Below are 22,848 nucleotides of genomic sequence, written 5' to 3' on the forward strand. Positions count from 1 at the left end.
CCCCAAGCTCACAAGCAAAAGAGAGAAGGGGGCCCAGGTCGATGGGTGTTACTGCTCCCTCCTTAACTGGGTTCACCTGTTCAGTGAGACCCCCGTCCAGGGCTCAGCAGGGCCAGGAAACTGGGAGGTGAAAGGGATCCCCCAGGAGGCAACCAGGGCGCTGGCCTCCAGTCTCAGCCAGCCAGCTTCTTAGAATGCTCGCCACCCCAGCATGACACATGCACCTCCCCCCCCAACCAGCATGTGTGTGAATGTGCTTAAGTCGCTTCAGTCATGACTCTGACCCCGGGAACTGTAGCCCGCCAGGCTCCTCTGTCCATGGGATTCTCCAGGCAAGAATACTGGAGTGGGTTGCCCTGCCCTCCTCCAGGGGATCTTCCTGACCCTGGGATCAGACCCAGCGATCAGACCCACCTCTCTTCTGTCCCCCGCGTTGGCAGGCAGGATCTTTACCACTAGTACCACTTGGGAAGCCCCCCAGCCTGAGGGACTGACTTCCAAGCAGAGGTCTTCAGGGGTCCCACCACCACCAGCACTCTGGGTTTCCTAGAATCTTCTCTGCTGCCCCCAGTCTTCCAGGAGAGACAGGGGGAGTGTGCATACTGACAGCGCGGAGATAGGTCCTTCCAAGCTGGGCAGCAAGGTGGGGTCTGGTGAGGGGTTGGGAGGCTGGACTGAGGGGCAAGACATCTGGGCGACTGGGGCTCTGGGCCCCCCCATCTCCTCCCCCTCCCCTCCCTCCCCGCCGCGCTCTCCCACGCACCTGCGCTGGCCTCCCCCCAAGCCCTGGGGGCAGCCGGCGGGCGCTGCTGGGAGATCAGAGGACTCGGAGGAGTTGGGCCCAGGGGGAGGGGGCGGGGAATTTCCCCCCACGCCTGCCTGGGCCTGCTCCCCTCCCCCTCCCCCGCCAGGTGGGGGGGCACCGCTGGGGGAATTCCATTGCGCTGCGAGCCCGGGCCGGGGGTCCTGGGGAGAGGAGGAGGAGGCGAGGAGGGGACAGGCTGGGACCAGGGGCGCAGCTGCCTTCCTCCCCAGACACCAGCTGCCCCTGCCTGTCCCGGGCTGAGAGTCCACCCTTCCAGTCTGTCGGGCGGGTGAGGGGGCCGGGAGTGACGCTTCCCGAGGCCGGAGGCGTCGGGACCCGGGAAGGGAGAGGCGTGAAGATCCAAAGGCGGTGCGCGTGTGAGCGTCTCACCATGAATGGTGACTGAGTGGGAGAGCGCGCGCACTTCATTCAAGGCTGGCTGTGAGCGGGGGACGCTGGCGAGTCCCGGGACATGTGGCCTCGGGAGACGGTCCTGTATCTCCCCCGTTAGGGTCCTTCTGTCCACCAGCCCGGCCAGTCCTCCTGCACACGCTCCCACCCGAATCTTCACCGACCCGGGGAGGGGGAAGGGCGGGGAGGCGCACGCCGGGCCTCTGAGGGTCCCGGAGATGGGGGACGGGCGTGGGAGGCGTCTGGACCTGCTGCCTCGGCTCCAGTCTCGGGCGGGGCTTCCCGGCCTCGGGGGGGTGGGGTGCGGAGGGAGGGACCCAGGGGGGAGGGACGCGAGGGGGGCAGGAGCCGGCGCGTTAGAGACCTGGGCGAGGGAGACTTAGAGAGCTAGGCGCAGCGGGAGGGGACGGGTGTGGAAGCCGAAACAGGACCCCAAGCCCAGAGAAGCAGAGGCCGGAAACGTCCCTGGCCTGAGATCGCCCCCCCGGGGTAAATTCCCAGTTGGGTCGGGGCAGAGAGACGCCTTCAAGGCCAGAAACTTTAGGAGGCAGATACCCCTGGGCGATACTCCCCCGCCCTCCCATCGTCTCGCCCCAGACCCAGAGCGGGACGAGTACGGACTGTCAGAGGACAACGCCCCCCTCCGCAGACGCCTGGGAGACCCTGGAGCGACCCGGGGGGCGCCGAGGGCCTTGCGCGGGCCAGAGCGACCTCTCCTCGGTTGGGGGCAATGGGGACACGGCCCCCCAAGGCCCTGCTCCTCCTCCTCTTGCTCCGGCTGCTGCCGCCACGCGGGGCATCGGCGGGGAGCCTGCAGAGCCCAGGTGAGTCCCGGCGCGGAGAGTGGACCGAGGGCCGCACTCCCAACTCGGCCTGCGCGCCTAGAACCCGGCTGCCCGGCTCACGAGGGGCCAGAGCAGGTGGAGGCGTTAGTCGAACAGCCCTCGGAGGGTGGGGAGAAGGTCTGGGCGAGGGTCAGCCTCAGGCCCCGCCGTCCGCGCGCAGGCCTGTCCGAGTGCTTCCAGGTGAACGGCGCCGACTACCGCGGCCACCAGAACCGAACCGGCCCGCGCGGGGCCGGCCGCCCGTGCCTCTACTGGGACCAGACGCAGCAGCACAGTTACAGCAGCGCCAGCGACCCCCAGGGCCGCTGGGGGCTGGGCGCGCACAACTTCTGCCGGTGAGGGCGGGGCCTGCGCGGGGCGGGGCCGGTGCAGGGTTGAGGGCGTTGTCCCGGGGCCGGGCCGCGGCGTGGGCGGAGCGGAGGTCTCCGCTGGGCGGGCCCAGGAGCCATCCGGAGGGCCTGGTTGTTCATTCGCTGTCATGTCTGACTCTTTGCGACCCCAAGGGCTGCAGCACACCAGGCTTCCCTGTCCCTCGCTATCTCTCCGAGTTTGCTCAAACTCACGTCCACTGAGTCGATGATACCATCCAACCATCTCATCTTCTGTTGCCCCTTTCTGCTCTCAATCTTTCCCAGCATCAAGATCTTTTCCAATGAATCGGCTTAAGAACCTAAGGGCGGGGCCTAAGCGATGAGTGGAAACCTTTTCTGACCTGGGTCAGGCCTTAGGAGTCCAACTTTTTGCAGAGCCTCAGGTCAGACCTGGGCACCAAGGCGCCCATGAGGATGGGGCCTAATCAGAGGGCAAGCTCTAGAGTGAGGGCCGGGCTCTTAGCGTTCAGCTCCTTTGAGAGACGTCTCCTAGCGGTGACCGAGGGATTGGAGGTTCAGAGCCATAGCTGTGGTCTGAAGCGGCCGGGACTGAGCTAAGTGGGAGGGCACTTCCCTGCTGAACCACAAAGCTTAGGGCTCATCATGTCTGCTTTAAAGCAGGGTTCCAAAACAAGGGACAGTGGCTGAGGCCCAGGGCTGAGTGGGGGTGAACACAAATGGCCTCGAAGTCCTCATACATGAAGTCATGTCCGAGCAACAGCTGAAGACCTAAAATCAGCCCCCCAGGGCCCCTTTAATGACTTCCCACCATGCACTGGGAAGTCGACATCCATTCTGGTGGGCAAACCAGGATTTACTCTAACACACACAGTGGCCATTCTGCGAATAAGCCGTGGGTCAGGGCCTGAAATTCATGGTTCTTGGGATGACAATATCCCAACCATTTCTCCTGGGCCTGCAGTAACCCAGACGGTGACGTGCAACCATGGTGCTACGTGGCCGAGACAGAGGAGGGCATTTACTGGCGCTACTGCGATATCCCCACGTGTCACAGTGAGCGGGCCGGGCTGGACGATGGGGACGGCCGGGCTGCCCGGGTGGAGTTCGCTTTTGCAGGCCCCACACTGAGCCTGACCCTGCTGCCCCCTCAGTGCCTGGGTACCTGGGCTGCTTCATGGACTCTGGGGCACCTCCAGCCCTCAGCGGGCCCAGCGGCACCTCAACAAAGCTCACAGTCCAGGTGTGCCTTCGCTTCTGCCGCATGAAGGGCTACCAGGTACTGCCCACCTGCCCAGACCAGTGACCCCTGATTTTGACCTCAGAACCCAAATTAACATCCAACTTTGAGGCCAAACCTTGACGCTGATTTCCGAACCTCCAGCCCTGATTCCCACTTCCAACCCCGATCCCTGGCTCCCACCACTCCACCCCCACCCCCAGCCCCTGTCTGGGGGGTCACCCAGTCTGTGCTCCCAGTTGGCGGGCGTGGAGGCCGGCTATGCCTGTTTCTGTGGCTCTGAAAGTGACCTGGCCCGAGGACGCCCAGCTCCTGCCACCGACTGTGACCAGATCTGCTTTGGCCACCCGGGCCAGCTGTGTGGCGGTGATGGGCGCCTGGGCATCTATGAGGGTGAGGAGTGGGCAGGGATGAGGGGCCTGGGTGAGGGGAAGAGTCACAGGGGGAGGTATCTGGGAAGGGAAGGCATGGGTTGAGGACAGGGCCTGATTAAGGGATTAGGTTGAGGACTGGACCGAAGAGGGGACTGGGTTGAACCTGAGGGTCAGGGGTCTGGGGCTCAGGCGGGACTAGATGAAGGAATTGTTTGAGGGCAAGACTAGAGGAGGGGACTAATGGCTTGATTAGAAGGGGTTGGACTAGAGGAAGGATGGAGAAGGAAATGGCAACCCACTCCAGTACTCTTGCCTGGAAAATCCCTTGGACAGAGGAGCCTGGTAAGTTGGTTTGAGATCAAGACTAGTTGTTGTTGTTAGTCACTCAGTCGTGTCCGACTCTTTGTGACCCCAGACTGTGGCCTGCCAGGTTCCTCTGTCCATGAGATTCTCCAGGCAAGAATACTGGAGTGAATTGCCGTTTCCTTCTCCAGACCTTCCCAAACTAGGGATCGAACCCTGGTCTCCCGCATTGCAGGCAGATTCTTTACCATCTGGGCCACCAGGGAAGACTAGAGGAGGGGACTAATGGTTTGATTAGAACGGGTTGGATGGGGCTGGAGGACGGAACTAACTGGGCTGAACTTGGGATGGAAGAAGGTCCGGTGATCCGGGCTCAGCGGGGAAGGGGCGGGGCTTCTACATAGAACCCCGCCCCCGTGAAGGAGGAGCCCGCGGGCCTCCGGGTTCTGACCGCCGGCCCCGCCCACAGTGTCCGTGGGCTCCTGCCAGGGGAACTGGACCGCACCCCAGGGTGTCATCTACTCCCCGGACTTCCCGGACGAGTACGGGCCGGATCGTAACTGTAGCTGGGTGCTGGCCCCTCCGGGCGCCGCGCTGGAGCTCGCCTTCCGCCTCTTCGAGCTGGCCGACCCGCGTGACCGGCTGGAGCTGCGCGACGCCGCCTCGGGCAGCCTGCTCCGCGCCTTCGACGGCGCCCGACCGCCGCCGCCGGGTCCTCTGCGCCTGCGCGCCGCCGCGCTGCGGCTCACCTTCCGCAGCGACGCGCGAGGCCACGCTCAGGGCTTCGCGCTCACCTACCGCGGTGAGGCCACTCCCCACCCCGCCTCGGGTCCTCCACTTAGCTGGCCGGTCTCACACCCGTCTCCGCAGGGCTGCAGGACGCCGACGCCGACCTGGCGCCCCTCGAGGGCTCGACTCAGACCCCCGCAGCGCCCCTCGACGGGGCCAACGTGAGCTGCAGCCCAGGGCCTGGCGCTCCAGCGGCCTCGATGGGGGGTGAGACGGGCGTGGGAGGCGGGAGCGAGTTTGTGGGGGTCAGGCCCTTCCAAGCCCCGTGCTCACCGCCCTCGTGTGCTCGCAGCCCAGGTCTTCTCGACGGTGACGGCCGTCTCTGTGCTGCTCCTGCTGGTGCTGTCGCTGCTGCGCCTGCTGCGCGGACGGTGCGCGCTCTGGGGCGGGGCCTGAGGGCGGAGCCGGCGGGGAGCCTGTCGCCCCGCCCCTGTGTCCCCGGGGCGTGGAGGGCCTTCTGGGACGCTAGAGTACACGATGGGAAAGGGGCTGGACGGAACTCCTGGGTTCTTGAGGGACGAGGCCTTGGGTCCACACAGGGAGTCCCGTGTGGGATCACAGGCGAAGCAAGGTGCTGGAGGTGAGGTTGATTGAAGGGTTCGGCTGACGTCTGCTCCCTCTCTAGGGGCTGCCTGCTGGCTCCGAGTAAAGGGCCCCCAGCGTTGAGGCCTTCCCGGGACCCCACAAGAAGCTGGGCCGTTTGGTACCGCCGGCCTCGAGGGGTGGCCCTGCCCTGTCCTCCCGGGGACCCCCAGGTTGAGGGTTTAACCGCGAGTTACCGGCCCTTGAGCGCCTCCAGCCAGAGTTCCCTGCGTTCACTCATCTCTGCTCTCTGACTCGGGGACCCCTAGGGTCCACTGGATCCTCCTGCGGCTTGATGGACTCCGCAGACCCTATGCCACCCTCTGTCTGCATTGGCCTTCTGCTCCTTTGAGGGCAGCTCTAGTCATCTCAAGGAGGCCAGACGTTGGACAGGAAGCATCTGTTACTATTATTGAGAACTTGACCTGACCCTCGGGGTCCGGATGGTCAAGGCCAAAGGACAAGAGGAATTCTGCTTCCCTTCCTCTTAGACCTCAGTTCGCGGGTCTTTGAGCCCTGCTTGGGGTAGTTCTGGACTACCGATCAAAGTGAAATGTAAGAGGTCAACAAAAGTGGTCATAAGACCAACCACAGACTTTGAATAAAGGATCTGTTTTGGTACAGGGCGCCGGAAATTGTTATGTGCGGGAGGAGCTATGTTAACGAGGTACTGTGCCTAGGCTGGTTGTGTGCAAATTAAGGGCGTTCCACGGGAAGAGTTTCCTGTAACCGCCTGGGACGCAGAAGATGGAGAAACCGAGGAGGCGGAAGGATGAATGGGCGGGATCCTGAAGAAGGGGAGGAGGAGAAGGCGGAAGAAGGAACACCTTCGTGGATTTGATTTAGAATGAACCCTGCGGGGCGGGGGTAGGGGTGGGGGAAATACTGAACTTTCTTCCCTTATTTCCTCCTTTCTCTACTTCACTGTTTCCTGCCGGTCCTAAGCGGGGTGCAATATGCTTCAACAGTTTCGCCCATCCCTCATGGTTCAGCGAGGAAAGAACCCGCCTGCAATGCAGGAGCCGCAGGAGATGCGGGTTTGATCCCTGGGTGGGGAAGAGCCCTAGAGGAGGAAATGGCCACGCACTCCAGTATTCTTGCCTGAAAAATTCCATGGACAGAGGAGCCTGGCGGGTTACAATCCAAAGGGTCGCAAAGAGTCAAACACGACTGAGCGCGCGCGCGCGCACACACACACACACACACACACACACGCTAAGAGAATCCTGGCCCAAGGTCAGGTCCTCACTGGAGGGCACAGGGCAAGTCAGGCACACCCTTAGAGGCCCAGCCACCTTGGCGCGCCTTGCTGCACTCCGGGGAAGTCGTGCGAGTGGAGCGATCACCCGTGGAGTTGTGGCGCGCAGGCTCTAGACCTGACCCGTCCGAAAGTCCCGGGCCGGCAGCACCTTGGACAGAGCCCGGGCTGTGGGGACGGGGCAGGATGGCAGGGCTGTATCCCGGAGGGTGAATGCCCAAGGGTGGGTCGACCCTGGGGCTCGCGCGGAAAGCCCGGGCGCGCACTGCAAGGGAACGCGAGGCTCCCGGCTCACTCTGGCAGAGCCACCGGGACTCAGAACGTCGCGTCCCAATCCAACAGGCACCCCATGCAAGTGAGACTGGGACCGAAAAAAATTATGCTTAAGAGGGTGAAGGCCTGAGCGGCCGCTGGAGGAACCTCCCCGCCGGCCGCGCCCATTGGCCCTCGCAGCTGCAACGTCAGGAGCCCGGAGCGCGAAACCCTGGGCGGGATGACGGGGGCGAGCAGCTGGGGCGGAGCCTGGCGTCCCCTCCCGTGTCCGGCCGCGCCCGTCCTCCGGGCAGCCAAGAGAAAACTGGCCGCCGCCGCCGCCGCCACAAGCTGTCCCTACAGAGCGCCTGCCCCAGCGGAGCGGGCCGCACTGCGCTCCGGCGCCCCGCGTGTCCCCGGCCTCCGCCCCAGCGTGGGGTCGCCAGGCCCGCGCGTGCGCAGCGCGGGAGGGGCGCGGGCCGGGACCCCCGGGCCAGCGCGTGCGCGGACAGAGCCCTGAGAGGTGGGCGGGCGCGGGGACTAGGCTCCCGGTGCGGCGGGCCCACTGAGGAGACCGGGGGGGGCAGAGGAACGCGGACCGACCGCGCTGGACCGGGCCATGGCGTTCCTGGCCGGGCCGCGCCTGCTGGACTGGGCCAGCTCGCCGCCTCACCTGCAGTTTAACAAGTTCGTGCTCACTGGCTACCGGCCGGCCAGCAGCGGCTCGGGCTGCCTTCGTAGCCTCTTCTACATGCACAACGAGCTGGGCAACATCTACACGCACGGTGAGCCGCGCCCCGCACCCCCATTCCGCGGCAGCCTTGTCCGCGCTGGGGCCGCGGCCCAAAGGCCGAGGAGAGCCCCAGAGCCCAGGTCCTGGGCTGTCCCGGCCCTGGCACGGCCAGGAGCCCCAGTGACAAAGCTGCCATTGTCCCGGACGTCGCTACCCGCTTCTGCACCCCCGGCGGGGCCCCAGGGGCAGGCGAGGGAAGCTGAGTGGGGGACCCAGTCCGCTTAATCCTTCTGAGCCCTGGGAAGAAGGAGCTTGGTGTCCGGCCGCTTCGTAATCCCTGCGCCCTGGCACCGTCTCCCGCCAGCACCCATCCCGGAGATGGGTGCCGAGGAGGGGCCCAAGAGAGGAAGTCAGGCCCGGCGGCCCTGCGGCCCCTGCCCGAGCCGCCCAGCCGCGGGGCTCCGCCTGGTGGCGGCTCCTTCCTCCCCTCGCAGGAGTGGGGCCCCTCCTCCGCTGCCCCGCCGAACCGTCCGTTGCTGACACAGGCCTGCCCGTCCTTGGCCTGCCCCGGCAGGCGGCAGGCAGGCGGCTGAGAGAGGGGCCCTGAGTGCGCTGGGCCTGGCCTTCCTACCTGCTCCCTGGGGGGACTGTGGCCTGGCCAGGCCCCGCTAAGAGTGGGCAGTCAGCGGCCCCAGCCCGCGGGCGCTGAACTTTGACTCCTGTGAAGGCAATGCCAAAGTGCCTGCAAGAAGTGGTAGGAATGGCCCTGAAGGCCTGGGCTGGGAGGCATGGAGCTCCCCAAAAAGGTGCTGGGGTAGGAGACAGAGCAGGTTCTTTCAGCCTCCTCCCTGGCCTCGCCTCTAGACGATAGAAAGGCCCTCCATTTGTCTGGTCACTTCTGGAGAGAGGGCACAGGGGTTGGGAAGAGCAGGCAGAGCGGCCCTGGCATGTTAGCATTGCCAAAATGTCCTGTTCAGAATTCAGCTTGGGGTCATGCCTCCTGACTCCTGCTGAAGTCAGGTTTGGGGGTGGGGGCCCCTGCTTTCCAGGGAACCCGCCACAAGGGTGAGCGCAGCTCTGGGGTCAGGGCTGCCTGGGCTCTGTGCTGCTTCCCTTGCTTCCTTGCTGGGGTCACCTGGGGCGGGGACTCAGTTTCCTCACTGGTCAGTGTGGATAAAGGCCTGTCCTTCCCAGAACTACTGTGAGCTCTGCTAAATCAAGTGATCAGAAGCCCAGGGCCTGCCCCTGCCCAGGGCTGGCCAGCAGCTGGCCCACAGCCTTCTCTGGACCTGTGTTGCGCTCACCCCGCCGTGCTGTCTCTGGACTGGGGCCTCCTTGGGGACATGCCTTGTCCTCAGTGTGAAGGTGTCTGATGGAAAACTGTCTCCCTCCCCCAGGACTGGCCCTGCTGGGCTTCCTGGTGCTGCTGCCCATGACCATGCCCTGGGGTCAGCTGGGCGAGGATGGCTGGCTGTGGGGCACACACTGTGTGGCCTGCCTGGCCCCCCCTGCAGGCTCTGTGCTCTATCACCTCTTCATGTGCCACAAAGGGGGCAGCCCTGTGTACACCCGGCTCCTTGCCCTGGATATGTGTGGGGTCTGCCTCATCAACACTCTCGGTGAGCAGGGCGGGGGGTGGGGGGCGGGGGGCTTGAAGGACGGGAGCTGGGGGTCGGGTCCACTCACGTGAGCCCTGGGTAGAAAGGGCAGGAGTCAGGAAATCTGGAAGCAAGAGGGCAGGTGGACCCACGGACTGACGTGCCCTCTCCCGCCTCTCTCCTCTGCGCAGGGGCCCTGCCCATCATCCACTGCACCCTGGCCTGCCGGCCCTGGCTGCGCCCCGCTGCCCTGCTGGGCTACACCCTGCTGTCGGGTGTGGCTGGCTGGCGGGCCCTCACCGCCCCCTCCACCAGTGCCCGGCTCCGCGCCTTTGGCTGGCAAGCCGGCGCCCGCCTCCTGGTGTTCGGGGCCCGGGGAGCAGGGCTGGGCTCCGGGGCTCCAGGCTCCCTGCGCTGCTACTTGCGCATGGACGCGCTGGCACTGCTTGGGGGGCTGGTGAACGTGGCCCGCCTGCCGGAGCGCTGGGTACCCGGCCGCTTCGACTACTGGGGTAACTCACACCAGATCATGCACCTGCTCAGCGTGGGCTCCATCCTCCAGCTGCACGCTGGCGTCGTGCCCGACCTGCTCTGGGCCGCCCGGCACACCTGCCTCCCAGACTGAGCCAGGCTTCTAGGGCCAACGGCGCCATGCTTTCCGCTGGCCTGCAAGGGGATGGCTCCCTGGACGCTTCGCAAACGGGACTTCCCGGCAGGGGCCTCCGTCCGTTCATCCCATCTTCCCTGTGGACTAGCTGCTGCTACTCACACCTTGGAGCTCCAGTGGCCCTGCCTGCCTTCTTCCAGGGAACTTAGTCTTACTGCTTAGGTTGAAAGGCAACCTTCCTTTCTCTGGGCCTCCGATTACCCTCTGTGACTTCTGAGATTTGAGCCAAAGGGATAGCTGTGATCCTGCCAGCCCAGAGCCATCGCTCACCCTGGGCCTCCTCGGAACCTCACTTAAGGCTCCTCACGGCTGCCCAGCCTCCTGCCCTTGCTTCATGGCCTCTGTCCATCCGCCCTGTAGGCCAGCCCTCCCAGCAGCCCGACGTTCGCCCGCCGGTTTTCCCTTCTGTCTGGAGACTGTGGATTGAGGGGTCTGGGCATCAGGACTAGACTCACCCCTGGACCTAGGAGCAGGAGGTCAGCTGCTGCTTTTTCCAGGCAACTGGCAGAGAGACCTAAAGCACTGGCCGGCCCTGGACCCTGCCCTTCTGGGCTGAGGGCCCACCCTCCACCTTAAGTGAGTGCTCTGACAACTGACCTGCCCACCAGCGACACACCTGCTCAGGAACTCTGCCCCACACAGTCGGTGGCTCCCAGTTCATCTGCTGGCCTGGGGCTTGGGGACTTGCAGCAGAGCTCAGCCTGTCCCAGGGGCCTCAGGCCCTAGGCGACGTCAATAAAAGGGTGCAGGAAGCACTGTGTTGCCACACAAGCAAGCTTGGGTGCGCCCCAAGATTCAAATACCTTTTATTAGACACAGCCAGGCAGAAGGGACCACTGGAGTCCACACAGGGACCCCAGCCTCCAGGAGGATGGAAGGGAGGGGCTAAGAGGTTAAAAGCGCTGAGCCTGGGCCTGTGGGCTTAGCTTGGGCCCAGGGAGTCCTCAAACAGGCTGAGGAGGTTCCGAGGTTCAAAGGCAGGGAAGGTGCCCCGAGGGGGCTCTGAGTCAATGTCACTCAGGTCCAGAGCATCCCTGGGGGGCAGGAAGAACAGAGAAATGACTCAGGACCAAGAGCCGCCCCCTCCCACCCCAGGACCCTGGGCCAGCTCACCTCGGTGGGTGCCTGCTCCGGGGGGCAGGGGAGCCACTGCGGGGGGTGGAGGTGCTGCCGGCAGCCCTGGCCAGGATGGCCTCTGGAGACAGTGAGGGCCTGCATGGGGGTCAAGACGAGCAGGCTGTGGGGGGAGGGCACCGGGGCAGCAACGCCCACCTGTCCCTGGTGGGATCCGCCTGATGCAGGCGGGGGCCAGTGCCAGACAATGGGTGTGCGGTGGATGTTGAAAGAAGCGCTTTGACAGTTTCCAAAGTCCACCTGACCGCACACAAAGGCCACCTCTGTCCCTTACAGCACGGAGGCTCTGACTGAGCTGACTCTGAAATGACCTTGTGGTAAATGAAGCTCATCTGGCAGGCTGTCTGCTATAATGTGCTCCCATGGGTGATGGCGTGAACCCTCCTGAGAACTGCCTGCCCCGAGCATGTGGTTTCCTTTGCAGTAGTTTCTTAATTACGGCCTGTCACTTGGCCATCAGGCACCTGGGACTAAGGAATTCCTCCCCCCAGGGAAGGGGCTCGCCAGGCGCTGCGGGTTTTCTGCCCCAGAGGAAAGACGACGCCTTGTCCTTGGGTGCCGGTGGCATCTGCGGGGGTGGGGGCTGCACCGCCTGCCTCTCAGCAGTGCGGTGGGCCCCGCACAGCCCCTCAGAGTGGCAGCACCCTCGCTGGGAGGCTGCCAGTTCTCTGCTCGGTACAGACCCTGCTCCACGCACCGAGTTTAGAAAGAACTGCATTCAAACTAGGCCAGGCCACACCCCCACCAGCCTTGGTTTCCTTCCCTGGGCTTGAAGGGGGCCAGGTTTGTGGGTGCGTTCCCCGTTCACCGTGCTGACGGCTGTCCCCCCCACCCTGCCCTCAGCCGCCCTTCCCGAGTCCTCACCCACCCTATGCTGTCGTCGCCCCAGGTGCTGGAGAGGCTGCGGTCCAGGAGAAGGCTGCAGGGCGGCGACCCGGGTGGGGTGGCCGGCGGACCCGGGGGCTGCAGCCAGCTGGCGGGGTGAGCCAGCCCGTGCCAGAGCCAGCAGAGCAGGGAGAGCAGGGCCTGCAGGGACACGGGCTCAGGGGAGGCCGGGCAGGCCCTGGGCGGGGAGCGGAGCCAGGCGGCCTGTCACCCTCCCCGCTTACCTGCCACAGGGCCCAGCCTCGACTGAGGGCCTCGGCGGCCATGAACCACAGGACGCTCCAGGGCCGTGGCTGCCTGAGCACGGGCAGGGCCAGCAGGGCCTCAGCGGTGGCCCGCAGGTTGGGGTCAGGCTCCAGCATCGTGACGAGAACGGAACGCAGCTCAGAGGACAGGCCTGTCCCCAGGCAGGGCCAGGTCAGGGATGGGGCCTTGCGCCTCCCAGCCCCTTGCCACCACAGCCGCCCCGACCCACAGAGCCTGTCCTCCCAGCGGCAGACAGCCCCCCAGCCCTTGCCCCCCGACTCACCAGCGGTGAACTCAGGGGGCAGGTAGCCCTGACGCAGCCGCTGCCAGCCCTCCCCACCGCGGGGCAGTTCCATGTTGCACGCCACCTCCAGGATGGTGAGGCCCAGGCTGGGGGACAGGGACAGAAGGGGGGCGGGGAGGGCTGTGAGACGCACAACCCAGCGACCTGGGCTGACCCCATGGAGAGGGCTGCTGGCCTCCACTGTGAGCCAGGGCCCTGGGGGAGGAGGGGCTGATGACGGGAACCACTTCGTGGAGCGTGGACCCCCGGGCCAGCATGGCCCACACACCACTGTGGTGAGTCCCTCCAGCAGCCCCCGCCCTCACGGGACTGGCACTCTGGTTGCTAACAGTGATTTAACAGTGAGGCTCTCCTCCTCCTGTTGATGTGACCAGATGCTACTGTCAGAGGCAGGGCAGGGGTGACTGGCGTGGACCTTGGAACCCAGCGCTTGGTCCAGGCCCAGCTTCACCGCCTGCTAATTGTGGACTTGGGGAAGTCTCTCCATCTGCTGTCTGTTCCCCTGTAAATGGAGTAATACGGTTTCTCCCAGGGAGGTGTGGTGAGGAGGCCAGTGAATCACGTAAGGTGGCTCCGAAAGCTTCTCTGCTTAGACAGCCTAGCCCTCCAGACCCTCTTGCCCCTGAGGCAGGGTCTTCCGGCCTGAGACCAAGTCTTCCTGACTCCGGGCTGGGCTGGTGTCCCTCTGCTGACCACGCCCCACCCACCAGGAAGCCCCCCTCCCCCCAGCCCTCACCTGAACACGTCTGCCGCTGTCCCGTAAGAGCCCTGGAGCAACTCGGGGGCCATGTAGCGGGGGTCTCCCTCCTGGGCCTCGCTAGCTCCTGACGCGCCCAGCTCGACCAGCAGCCCGAAGTCACCCAGCTTGCAGCGGCCCCGGGGCCCCAGGAAGATGTTGGCAGGCTTGACATCCAGGTGGACCAGGCCCTGGCCGTGCAGGTGGGCCAGGGCCAGCAGGGTGTCCCGCAGATAGCCCCAGACCTGAGCCTCGGGCAGGCCGGCGCCCCAGGCCTCGCAGTGCTGCTGCAGGCTGGGCCCACACAGCTCCGTCTGTAGGTATAGGATGCCGCCCTCCTCCCAGGCTTGTTCCAACCGCACACAGCGCGGGTGCTGCCCCACCTTCTCGTGGCCGCCCACCTCGGCCAGCTTGCGGGTCCGGTCCTTGGGGCCTCGGAACGGCGACATAGAGCGCTTCACTGCGTACAGCCGGCCGTCCTCCTTGGAGCGCACCTGGAAGGGAGGGGGAACAACCACCCGGGACCAGCCCGAGGTTCGGTTCAGAACGGAGAGCTGACCTAGGGGCTTCTGTTTGTACTTTTTAACAAAATTGTCTTCGTGTAGTACTTGTGTAAGGAAAACTACATTTTAAAGGAAATATACATGATTGGAAAATATATTTTAAGGAACAAAAGGTGGCATGGAGGAGTTGCCTGAATGCTTGAGGCTGGAGAGAGATGGCGGGGGGGGCGGGGGGCGGTGGCGGTGGTTCTGGCTCAGGGGCCAGGTGGAGCTGCCAAGACCCCCAGACGGCAGGCTCCGGGCAGGAGGAGATGGCAGGCGGGAGCCACTGCAAGGCGTGCCAGGCTCTGGACAAGGGGTGAGTGTGTACTGAGGGGCCTCAGAGGGGCCTGTGTAGGGGGGTATGAGAAAGCAGCCAAGTCCAGCACTGAGGGGAGCCTGCCAGCCTGTGAGGGGGGCCGTCAGGGGAGAGGTGGGGAGCAGGCTCCCTGGATACCATCCCACCCTGGATGCGGGGGGAGGGACCCCAGACAGACCTACAGAGCTGTCACCAACTCACCTTGAAGACCTCCCCATAAGAGCCGTGGCCCAGGCGGCCGAGCCTGTGGAAACTCTGCTGGAAGAACGACTCCGGTCGACTTGGATCATACCCGGGGCTCTGCAGGGGCTCGGAGGCCTGGTCCCGGAACGACACCCGCCGGGCGTGGGGCTGATGCCAGCCTGGGGTCCGAGGAGGGAAGAGGCGGCTGACAGGGATGCTGCCCTTGGCAGGGGGCCGGGGCGGGAGGCTCCGACTGAGCCCCCTGGGCCTCTTGAGGGAGAAGCCAGGCTCTGCATGGCGGAAGTAGGCTGGGACTGGGACAGGAGTGCCACCCAGGGGTGGCGGGGTGCCCTCGGCGGGCATGAGCATGTCCAGCACAGGCAGCCCGGGAGCAGAGTACAGAGTGTCACTCAAATGGCGCTTGGTCCTGTGGCCCCAAAGAGGCTGCAGAAGACAGCTGCATCGACACCACACACACGCTCCGCTTTAGGCATGGAGGCCGCGGCACCTTGAGCACCTGCAGGAAAAGGTATACAAATGAATGCGCTGCCACATCCCCCAGGGTAGAAAAACACAAACTGAAAATGAAAACCACAGCGTCCTGTCCCGGAGGCTCCCACAGTCCGACAGAGGTTAACCAAGGCAGGTTCTGAAGCCAGACCACCTGTGTGCACAGCCCTGCCTGGTTTAGCCTTAAAATATCCAACCTTTGGGAATTCCCTGGCAGTCCTGTGGTTGGGACTTGGCACTTTCACCGCCCTGGCCCAGGGTCCAATCCCTGGTCAGGGAACTAACATCTCCCAAGCCACATGTACTGTGCTGTGTTTAGTCACTCAGTTGTGTCCGACCCCTTGCCATTGTATGGACTGTAGCCTGCCAGGCTCCTGCGGCATGGCCAAAAACAAAAACAAAAAAAATTAAAACTTACAAAAAAAAGTCCAATCTCTTCCGAGACTGTAAGTTAGAAATATTAACACAGGCCCACTATCCCTTATCTCCGATTCCAAAGGAAAAAAGAAAGTCTGAATTCCAAATGTCTTTCTTCCTTACTTTTTTGTAGTTGAGCTGCTAAAACTCAGTTAGTGGGGTTTCTTTCCAGCTCCATGTGGCAGAGACTAAGCTTCCACTGAGTGTAGCAGAGAAACTGGGGCTCCCTTCTTTCACCAGCCACTCATGGGGCAGAAGCTCTAACTGAGCTGCAGGAAGCTGCAATACAGGAGCCCAGTAGTTCAAGTCCCAGCTCATTCCTCAGGAGAAGATGCCACACTAGCAAAGGCCAGCCAAGAAGGCCAGGGGCTACTGCCTCCACTCTCAGGCAGCAGTGATATTCAGAGACAGGCTGCACTGTCCGTGCCCCCAGCTCAGAGATTCTGCCCAGGGGAGAGGCAGGTCAGGAAACAGAGAGCTCCAAAGCGCTCTCTGCAAAAAACTGACCTGACTAGTAGCAGAGTATGAGAAGTTCAAGCCTAAAGGTACTCTCAAAATCAATGGAGGATTTGCCAATAAGCAATTAGCAAGAGGCTGGTACTTCCATTACTGCTATTGGCTGAACCACAGGCCAGCTAGTGTACCAGAGAGAACTGGGGAAAGACATAGCTAAAATGAGGCTTCCTGGGGTCAGAACAAACCTTAAGTCTGGAACTCCAAAGATACCCCTTTAAAGTCCAAATTTGATTGGATCAGTCTGTGGAGCAATTGATGCTCCAGGGCATTGTCAAAAACAATAGAGCAATCAGCCAGCAACTGCTAGGGCCTGACAGCTGGCTATGATCAGGGAAGAGACAAACAGAGCACCCCTAAAACCACTAGTGTCCCAGGGCGACTGTGCACAGACCCAAGGCCAGGGCCTCCGAGGAGCAAAGTCAAAGGCTTCACATTGCAGAGGAAAGAGACATCACTGTTGTGGTCCAACTGGTCACTAAACGAACAAGCAAATAATCCCAAGCCCCCAGGTGCAGAGTGAGGAACCAATCTAAAATGTCCAGTTTTCAACAACAAATTACAAAGTATGTAAACACATAGGAGAGTGTGACCCATACACAGGAAAAAAACACAGCAGATGTCTTTAACAGATAGACTTCACAGTTGTTCAGTTGTGTCTGACTCTTTGCGAGCCCCTGGACTGCAGCACACCAGGTCTCTGTCCTTCACCATCTCCCAGAGCCTGCTCAAACTGATGTCATCCAACCATCTCTTCCTCTGTTATCCCCTTCTCCTCTTGCCCTCAATCTTTCCCAGCATCAGGGTCTTCTCTAATGAGTCAGCTGTTCGCATCAGGTGGCCAAAGTATTGGAGTTTCAGCTTCAGCATCAGTCCTTCCCATGAATATTCAGGGTTGATTTCCTTTAGGATTGACTAGTTTGATCTCCTTGCAGTCCAAGGGACTCTCAAAAGTCTTCTCCAGCACCACAGTTCATAAGCATCAATTCTTCGGCACTCAGTTTTATGGTCCAACTCTCACATCCATACAGGACTACTGGAAAAAGCGTAACTTTGACTATATGGACCTTTGTTGGCAAAGTAATGTCTCTGCTTTTTAATATGCTGTCTAGGTTGGTCATAGCTTTTCTGCCAAGGAGCGTCTTTTAATTTCATGGCTGCAGTCACCATCTGCAGTGATTTTGGAGCCCAAGAAAATAAAGTCTGTCACTGTTTCCATTGTTTCCCCATCTATTTGCCATGAAGTGATGAGACTGGATGCCATCTTAGTTTTTTGAATGTTGAGTTTTAAGTTAGCTTTTTCACTCTCCTCTTTCTCATCAAGATGCTCTTTAGTTCCTCTTCACTTTCTGCCATCAGGGTGGTATCATCTGCATATCTGAGGTTATCGATATTTCTCCCAGCAATCTTGATTCCAGTTTGTGCTTCATCCAGCCCAGCATTTCACATGATGTACTCTGCATATAAGTTAAATAAGCAGGGTGACAATATATAGCCTTAAGGTATTTCTTTCCTTTTGAACTAGTCCATTGTTCCATGCTGGATTCTAACTGTTGCTTCTTGACCTCCATACAGGTTCCTCAGAAGTCAGTGAGGTGGTCTGGTATTTCCATCTCTTTAAGAATTTTCCAGTTTGTTGTTATCCATGCTTTAGAAAAATCAATGAAGCAAGCCACTATGAATAATGTGCAGAGAACTAAAGGAAGCCACACTTGAAGTAAACACGATGACATCTCAACTAAGTAGAGAATATCAATAATGAGATAGAAATTATAAAAGAAGCAAATGCAGAATTGGAAAAGTACAATGTAACTGAAATGAAAAAAATCACCTAAGGGGTTTGAAAGTAGATTTGAACTGGCAGAAGAAATAATTAGTGAACTTGAAGATTGATAGAAATTATGCAATCTGAAGACCAAATGAAGAAAAGGGAAACAAGCTGCAGAGAAATATAGGATAACATTAAGTGAAGAAAAGCTATGACAAACCTAGACAGCATATTAAAAAGCAGAGACATCACTTTGTCAACAAAGGTCCATATAGTCAAAGCTATGGTTTTTCCAGTAGTCATGTTCGGATGTGAGAGTTAGACCATAAAGAAGGCTAAGTGCTGAAGAACTGATGCTTTTGAACTGTGGTACTGGAGAAGATTCTCGAGAGTCCCGTGGACTACAAGAAGATCAAACCAGTCAATCCTAAAGGAAATCAACACTGAATATTCATTGGAAGGACTGGTGCTGAAGCTGAAGCTCCAATACTTTGGCCACCTGATGAGAAGAACTGACTTACTGGAAAAGACCCTGATGCTGGTAAAGATCAAGGGCAGGAGGAGAAGGGGGCGGCAGAGGATGAGATGGTTGGATAGCATCACCAACTCAATGGACATCAGTTCGATGTGAAGACAGTGAAGAACAGGGAAGCCTGATGTGCTGCAGTTCATGGGGTCTCAAAGAGTCAGACACAACTTGGTGACTGAACAACAAAGTGAACCAACATATGCATGATGGGTACACCAGAGAAGAGAAGGAGCTAGAAAAATATGGATTAAAACTTCCCAAATGTGATTGTAAAAATAATAACCAAGAAGCTCAATGAACTTCAAGTAAGATAAATGCAGATATGCACACACAGTATCAAAAGTGCTGAAAACCAAACATGAGGGGAAAATCTTGGGAGTAGCAAGAGGAAAATGACTCATTACTGAAAACGCCCCACCCCCTTCATGTAAGAATGGACATGAAGATCAGTGGAATAGAATTGAGAGTTCAGAAATAAACCCTCAAACTTAGAGTTGATTGATTTTGACAAGGGTGCCAAAAGAATTCAGTAGGAAAGAAATAATTTTTTCAATAAATGGTGCTGGGACAACTGGGTGTCTACATGCAATACTCATTTAGAAGAAAAATCCGACCCAGCCTATTTTTCCTTCTAAGTGTAAATATTCGTATAGAAATACTAATGCATTTGATTATGAGATGATGCCCCAGATGAATGAATGGGTGGTGTTACATACGTTGGTTGGTTGGTTGGTTTAGTTGCTAAGTTGTGTCCGACTCTTGCGACCCCATGGACTGTAGCCCTCCAGGCTCCTCTGGCCATGGAATTCTCCAGGCAAGAATACTGGAGTGGGTTGATATTTCCTTCTCCAGGGAATCTTCCCGACCCTGGGATTGAACCTGGGTCTCCTGCATTGCAGGTAAAATTTTTTACCAACTGAGCTATGATGGAAGCCCGTTACATATGTTACATGCACCCTATTAGCTTTCTAAAATTGGAGACATTTTAGAATTTAGACACTTAGTCCAGGAAACACACCTGGACTCAGGGGCTTGTGGACCTGTAATGCTGGCTTCATGGAAGGCTTAGTCTAGCATCTGGCACACAGATCCCTCAGTATGTGTTATATAATGCTCTGGGTAGTAACTGAAAGAATACACAAAAGACAGTGGTCCCATGGGTATAAATGACTTTTCTGTTGGAGCAGAAAGGGCTATTGTGTGGCTATAATGTTATAATTGAAAGAAAAAAGGAAAAAAAAAAAAAGAAGAGTCTAATCTTGAGAGGAGCCACAGTGTATCAAAAGTGTGCATACTCAGCACAGGGGGGTGAGTCGATAACTGAAACTGGAGGGAGCCGTCATCTGAGGGTGTGCTCCAGTGCCTGGGTAAGTGAGGGGTGAGGGGAGGGACCCCGCGAGGGCCTGCATGGAGCACTCACCCTGCAGCCTGTGGGGACGCTCCTTCTGCCTCTATCCATCTCAGGAATCCTATCAGAGCTTCTCAAAGTGAGGGACCAGGGTGTCAGGACCCCATAGTATGCTCGTTCAAAGTACAGCCTCCAGGCCCTAAACCAATTCTCACACCATCCCAGAGTACTTAAACATTCTGGCATGGCCAAACAGCTTTGGGGGTGGGGTGGGGTGGGGTGGGGTGGGGGAGGGAGGAGAGGCTGGGGCTCCCGGAGAATCCAGGGCGGCCCCAAGCAGAGGCCAGGCCGGGATGACCTTTCAGGGGCCTCACCCTCTCACTAGGTTAAATGCCATCTGCTGACCACGGTCTACCGCACTAGACTGTGAGTTTCTCCAGGGCAGGACCGAAGCTGATTCACCTCCGTGGGCGTGGGGAAACCCTGACGAACAGAGTGGAGCAGACCTGCTGTCACGGGGGAGGAGCTTTTCCTGGGGAGGATGAGTAATGGAGGAGTAGTCGCCGGGGGTAAGGGGCTCCCAGAAAGGGGATAGGGAGACCCCGCGAAGGAGGGAGGAGCTTTTAGAGGGGAAGTGGGCGGAGCCGCCCGCGGCAGAGGGGGCCCAGGGAGGGCTGAGCAATGGGGTAGGGTTGGCCCAGGGAGGGCTGGGGCTGTCGGAGGGGTAAGGAGCGAGGCGGGAAGGGGTTGGGGGTGAGGCAGATCCAAGGAAGGCCAGTCAGGGGGACTAAGAGTTGTTCGCGAGGCGGCAGAAGGGAGGAGAGGGCGATCCCTTCCGGTCCCTTCAGGGCTGGGCGTGGGCTCACCTGAGGCGGGTGGGCGGGGCGCAGCTCAGCAAAGTCCCAGATTCCGGGTCGGCGGAAGGCGCGGGAGCCCTCGGGGCGGTCAGGCGGGCCGGGGTCTTCGGCCCACCGCTCCCCACACCCGGGTGGGGGGGACTCTCGAGGGGGAACGGCCCGTGAACGCGCGCGGACCCAGCTCGCGCCAAAAATTCCAAACCGGCCTCGAGGCCCCGCCCAGGAACGCCTCTTACCCCCACCGCCTCCCCGTGCGGCCTATCAGAGGCACCCAACCTGCTGAGGCTCCGCCCCAACGTCCCTGCGTGCGCGTCGTCGACGCCGCGCCGCCGGCCCAGCGCTCTCATTGCGCAGGCGCGAAGTCTCCTCAGCTCCGACCCGGGGCGGAGGAGGGTGGCTAAGCGGTGAGGCTTGGAGGCTGAGGCGCCACGCGGGGTCTGAGGCAGCTGTTGGGTCCCTCCTGCCTGGTTCCCGGGTCGCCAACCGACCACCAGACCTCCGTGCCGGCCCCCACGGCCCTCGTAGGGCTGGCTTAGTTTTTGCGTCTATAAAGAGAACGGTCACTTTTTTTGCCCCTGAGGTATAGCCCCAAGAGGCGGTCTCTTGGGGGCTGGACAGGAAGTCTCTGCGGCCTCCGCGGTTCTGTCGCGGTCGAGTGCCTTGGGGCTTACTGTACTCTCCTACCTGCCGTGCACCGCAGTGGGGCGATGGGGCTGCCATCCCCCCATTCCCCCCCCCCCCACCCCGCCACAAACACACCCTCCACCCGCCGAACAAGAATGAACCAGGAAATTCTGCCTCTTCCATGAAGCCTCCCTGCCTCCAGGCCTCAGCTGCTTCGGAGGCAGCCCTTCCCAGTCTTTGGATTTGAGACTTAGGCGCAGCTTAAACCTCCCTCAGCCTCTTCTCGGCCTAATGACCTTGGGGAGGCACTGGGTCTTTCCGAGCTTTGGAGTTAAGTCCCGTCTCCTGTAAAAATGGAGCTGATGACGCTTCCTTCAGGGAGCTGGGGGTTCAAATAGGATGATCCCCTTAAAGTTCTTAGCAGCAGGACTGCCAGAGCAGACGCTGATTCCTAACTAGTGACTGGGAGTTGCTTCTTTCACCGGATGGGACCTTTTCATCCTTTTAACAGGATCAGGGGAGTCAGTCTTCCAGGCCACAAGGCTCCCCATCTGGTCATGTTGTATCCACGCGTTCAGGAAAACAGACTCAATCAGAAGGACAATGCAAATAGTGGAGTGCGGTTTATTACACTGGCGGGCCCAAGGCAGAGTCTGCTCTTAGCCAAGGACCCCAACCAGTTTTTGTGAAAATCTTCCCTGATGGCTCAGAGGGTAAAGCGTCTGCCTGCAATGCGGGAGACCTTGGATCGATCCCTGGGTCGGGAAGATCCCCTGGAGAAGGAAATAAAAACCCACCCCAGTACTCTTGCCTGGAAAATCCGAGGGACAGAGAACCCTGGTGGGCTATAGTCCATGGGATCGCGAAGAGTCTATACAACTGAGCAACTTCACTTTCACTTTATATACTCTTAAGTGTATAAGGTTTCCTGAAACTAGTCTGAACAAAGGAAAAAGAAAGATACAATCCAAGTTAACCCGTGACCGTATGCCTTAAGCCTAGGTAGTTAACAGTGGACAGTTATCAATAGCGCCGTGGTCATACCCCAATAAGCATAATAGAATGTATGGTTCTATTCAGTTACACAGATAATTAGGGTATTCTTTTAGGCGCTGGAGAGCCCTGGGGCTCTTCCTTCCAGGCACCTGGTTTTCCAGTTGGTATGTCGTTTCCATAGATACTGGGCATATAGCTCAAAGTTCACAGTCTGGCCCAAGATGGAATCCTGCTCTGTTTCCTCCTTCAGTCAGATCTCATTTCCCACCTTATTTAGTTCATTTGTGGATCAAGTCCCCACGTCTCTGAAAGGCCATGGACTGCAGGGCTGCCCGATTGCTGTGGTGTGTCCACGTTCAGGGAACACTCTCCAAGGCATAGACTGGGACTGGAGGCCTGGCATCCTGGGTTGGGCCCAAGACCCAGAGCCTCAGCCAGCTGCAGCTCCTCTCCCTGTGCCTTCCTTTGTTAGCATATCTGGCAGTCACAGCGCCTGTCACTCAGGCTGAATCTCTGCTCAAGAGCCCAGGCATGTCCCCAGGAGACCCAGGGAACTGGCAGGCCCCTCCCTCTCCAGCTGCCATCCCCTCTGCCAGCCCCACCTCTGGGAGTCCTGGACTCAGTTGCTTTTCCTCATTCTGAAAAGTCTAGTTCACAATGACTTAAAAATATATATTTTTTAAGTTCAAAACGTGCTTTCCGTGGAAGTGTGGAAGGGCTAGAACATAAGGTTAAGTACAGATAGCACAGG

General features: G+C 59.8%; 3 protein-coding genes across 9 annotated transcripts; 2 read left to right on the top strand and 1 right to left on the bottom strand.

Annotated features, from left to right (window-relative positions):
• The first annotated feature begins 735 nt into the window (after positions 1 to 735).
• KREMEN2 (kringle containing transmembrane protein 2) lies at positions 736 to 6,298 on the top strand. Of its 3 annotated transcripts, none has more exons than XM_043916044.1 (9): positions 736 to 2,040; positions 2,222 to 2,396; positions 3,355 to 3,446; positions 3,545 to 3,669; positions 3,870 to 4,023; positions 4,777 to 5,109; positions 5,178 to 5,303; positions 5,394 to 5,467; positions 5,722 to 6,298. In XM_043916044.1, exons 1-9 carry the CDS (start codon positions 1,947 to 1,949, stop codon positions 5,743 to 5,745), a joined length of 1,197 nt encoding a protein of 398 aa, XP_043771979.1. In that variant the 5' UTR covers positions 736 to 1,946; the 3' UTR covers positions 5,746 to 6,298. The 3 variants fall into 3 exon arrangements, with proteins under 3 accessions (XP_043771979.1, XP_043771980.1, XP_043771978.1); XM_043916043.1 differs by having other exon boundaries at positions 755 to 2,040; positions 5,389 to 5,467; XM_043916045.1 differs by lacking the exon at positions 5,394 to 5,467 and having other exon boundaries at positions 740 to 2,040; positions 5,722 to 5,904.
• Positions 6,299 to 7,440: 1,142 nt separating this feature from the next.
• PAQR4 (progestin and adipoQ receptor family member 4) lies at positions 7,441 to 10,957 on the top strand. The gene is made up of 3 exons (XM_043916051.1): positions 7,441 to 7,973; positions 9,319 to 9,540; positions 9,711 to 10,957. Exons 1-3 carry the CDS (start codon positions 7,808 to 7,810, stop codon positions 10,142 to 10,144), a joined length of 822 nt encoding a protein of 273 aa, XP_043771986.1. The 5' UTR covers positions 7,441 to 7,807; the 3' UTR covers positions 10,145 to 10,957.
• Positions 10,947 to 22,472, bottom strand: PKMYT1 (protein kinase, membrane associated tyrosine/threonine 1). Of its 5 annotated transcripts, none has more exons than XM_043916048.1 (8): positions 22,366 to 22,472; positions 14,554 to 15,052; positions 13,492 to 13,985; positions 12,735 to 12,841; positions 12,430 to 12,602; positions 12,189 to 12,346; positions 11,300 to 11,398; positions 10,947 to 11,220 (listed from the first exon to the last, which is right to left on the bottom strand). In XM_043916048.1, exons 2-8 carry the CDS (start codon positions 14,902 to 14,904, stop codon positions 11,109 to 11,111), a joined length of 1,494 nt encoding a protein of 497 aa, XP_043771983.1. In that variant the 5' UTR covers positions 14,905 to 15,052; positions 22,366 to 22,472; the 3' UTR covers positions 10,947 to 11,108. The 5 variants fall into 5 exon arrangements, with proteins under 5 accessions (XP_043771983.1, XP_043771981.1, XP_043771985.1 ...); XM_043916046.1 differs by lacking the exon at positions 22,366 to 22,472 and adding an exon at positions 20,487 to 20,702; XM_043916050.1 differs by lacking the exon at positions 22,366 to 22,472 and adding an exon at positions 20,487 to 20,702 and having other exon boundaries at positions 12,185 to 12,346.
• Between the last annotated feature and the right edge of the window lie 376 nt (positions 22,473 to 22,848).

The sequence above is a fragment of the Cervus elaphus genome, chromosome 10 (genome assembly GCF_910594005.1).
Source record: "Cervus elaphus chromosome 10, mCerEla1.1, whole genome shotgun sequence".
Classification (NCBI taxonomy): domain Eukaryota; kingdom Metazoa; phylum Chordata; class Mammalia; order Artiodactyla; family Cervidae; genus Cervus; species Cervus elaphus.

Bases quoted from the DNA above. Each gene is read 5' to 3' on its own strand.
- KREMEN2 (XM_043916043.1), top strand. From the start codon at position 1,947: ATGGGGACACGGCCCCCCAAGGCCCTGCTCCTCCTCCTCTTGCTCCGG. The intron at 2,397-3,354 runs GTGAGGGCGGGG...CTGGGCCTGCAG, and splicing joins GGCGCGCACAACTTCTGCCG to TAACCCAGACGGTGACGTGC. The intron at 5,304-5,388 runs GTGAGACGGGCG...GTGTGCTCGCAG, and splicing joins TCCAGCGGCCTCGATGGGGG to CCCAGGTCTTCTCGACGGTG.
- PAQR4 (XM_043916051.1), top strand. From the start codon at position 7,808: ATGGCGTTCCTGGCCGGGCCGCGCCTGCTGGACTGGGCCAGCTCGCCG. The intron at 7,974-9,318 runs GTGAGCCGCGCC...TCCCTCCCCCAG, and splicing joins GGGCAACATCTACACGCACG to GACTGGCCCTGCTGGGCTTC. The intron at 9,541-9,710 runs GTGAGCAGGGCG...TCCTCTGCGCAG, and splicing joins CTGCCTCATCAACACTCTCG to GGGCCCTGCCCATCATCCAC.
- PKMYT1 (XM_043916048.1), bottom strand. From the start codon at position 14,904: ATGCTCATGCCCGCCGAGGGCACCCCGCCACCCCTGGGTGGCACTCCT. The intron at 13,986-14,553 runs GTGAGTTGGTGA...CCTCCCTTCCAG, and splicing joins CTTATGGGGAGGTCTTCAAG to GTGCGCTCCAAGGAGGACGG. The intron at 11,221-11,299 runs GTGAGCTGGCCC...CCTGCCCCCCAG, and splicing joins CGGAGCAGGCACCCACCGAG to GGATGCTCTGGACCTGAGTG.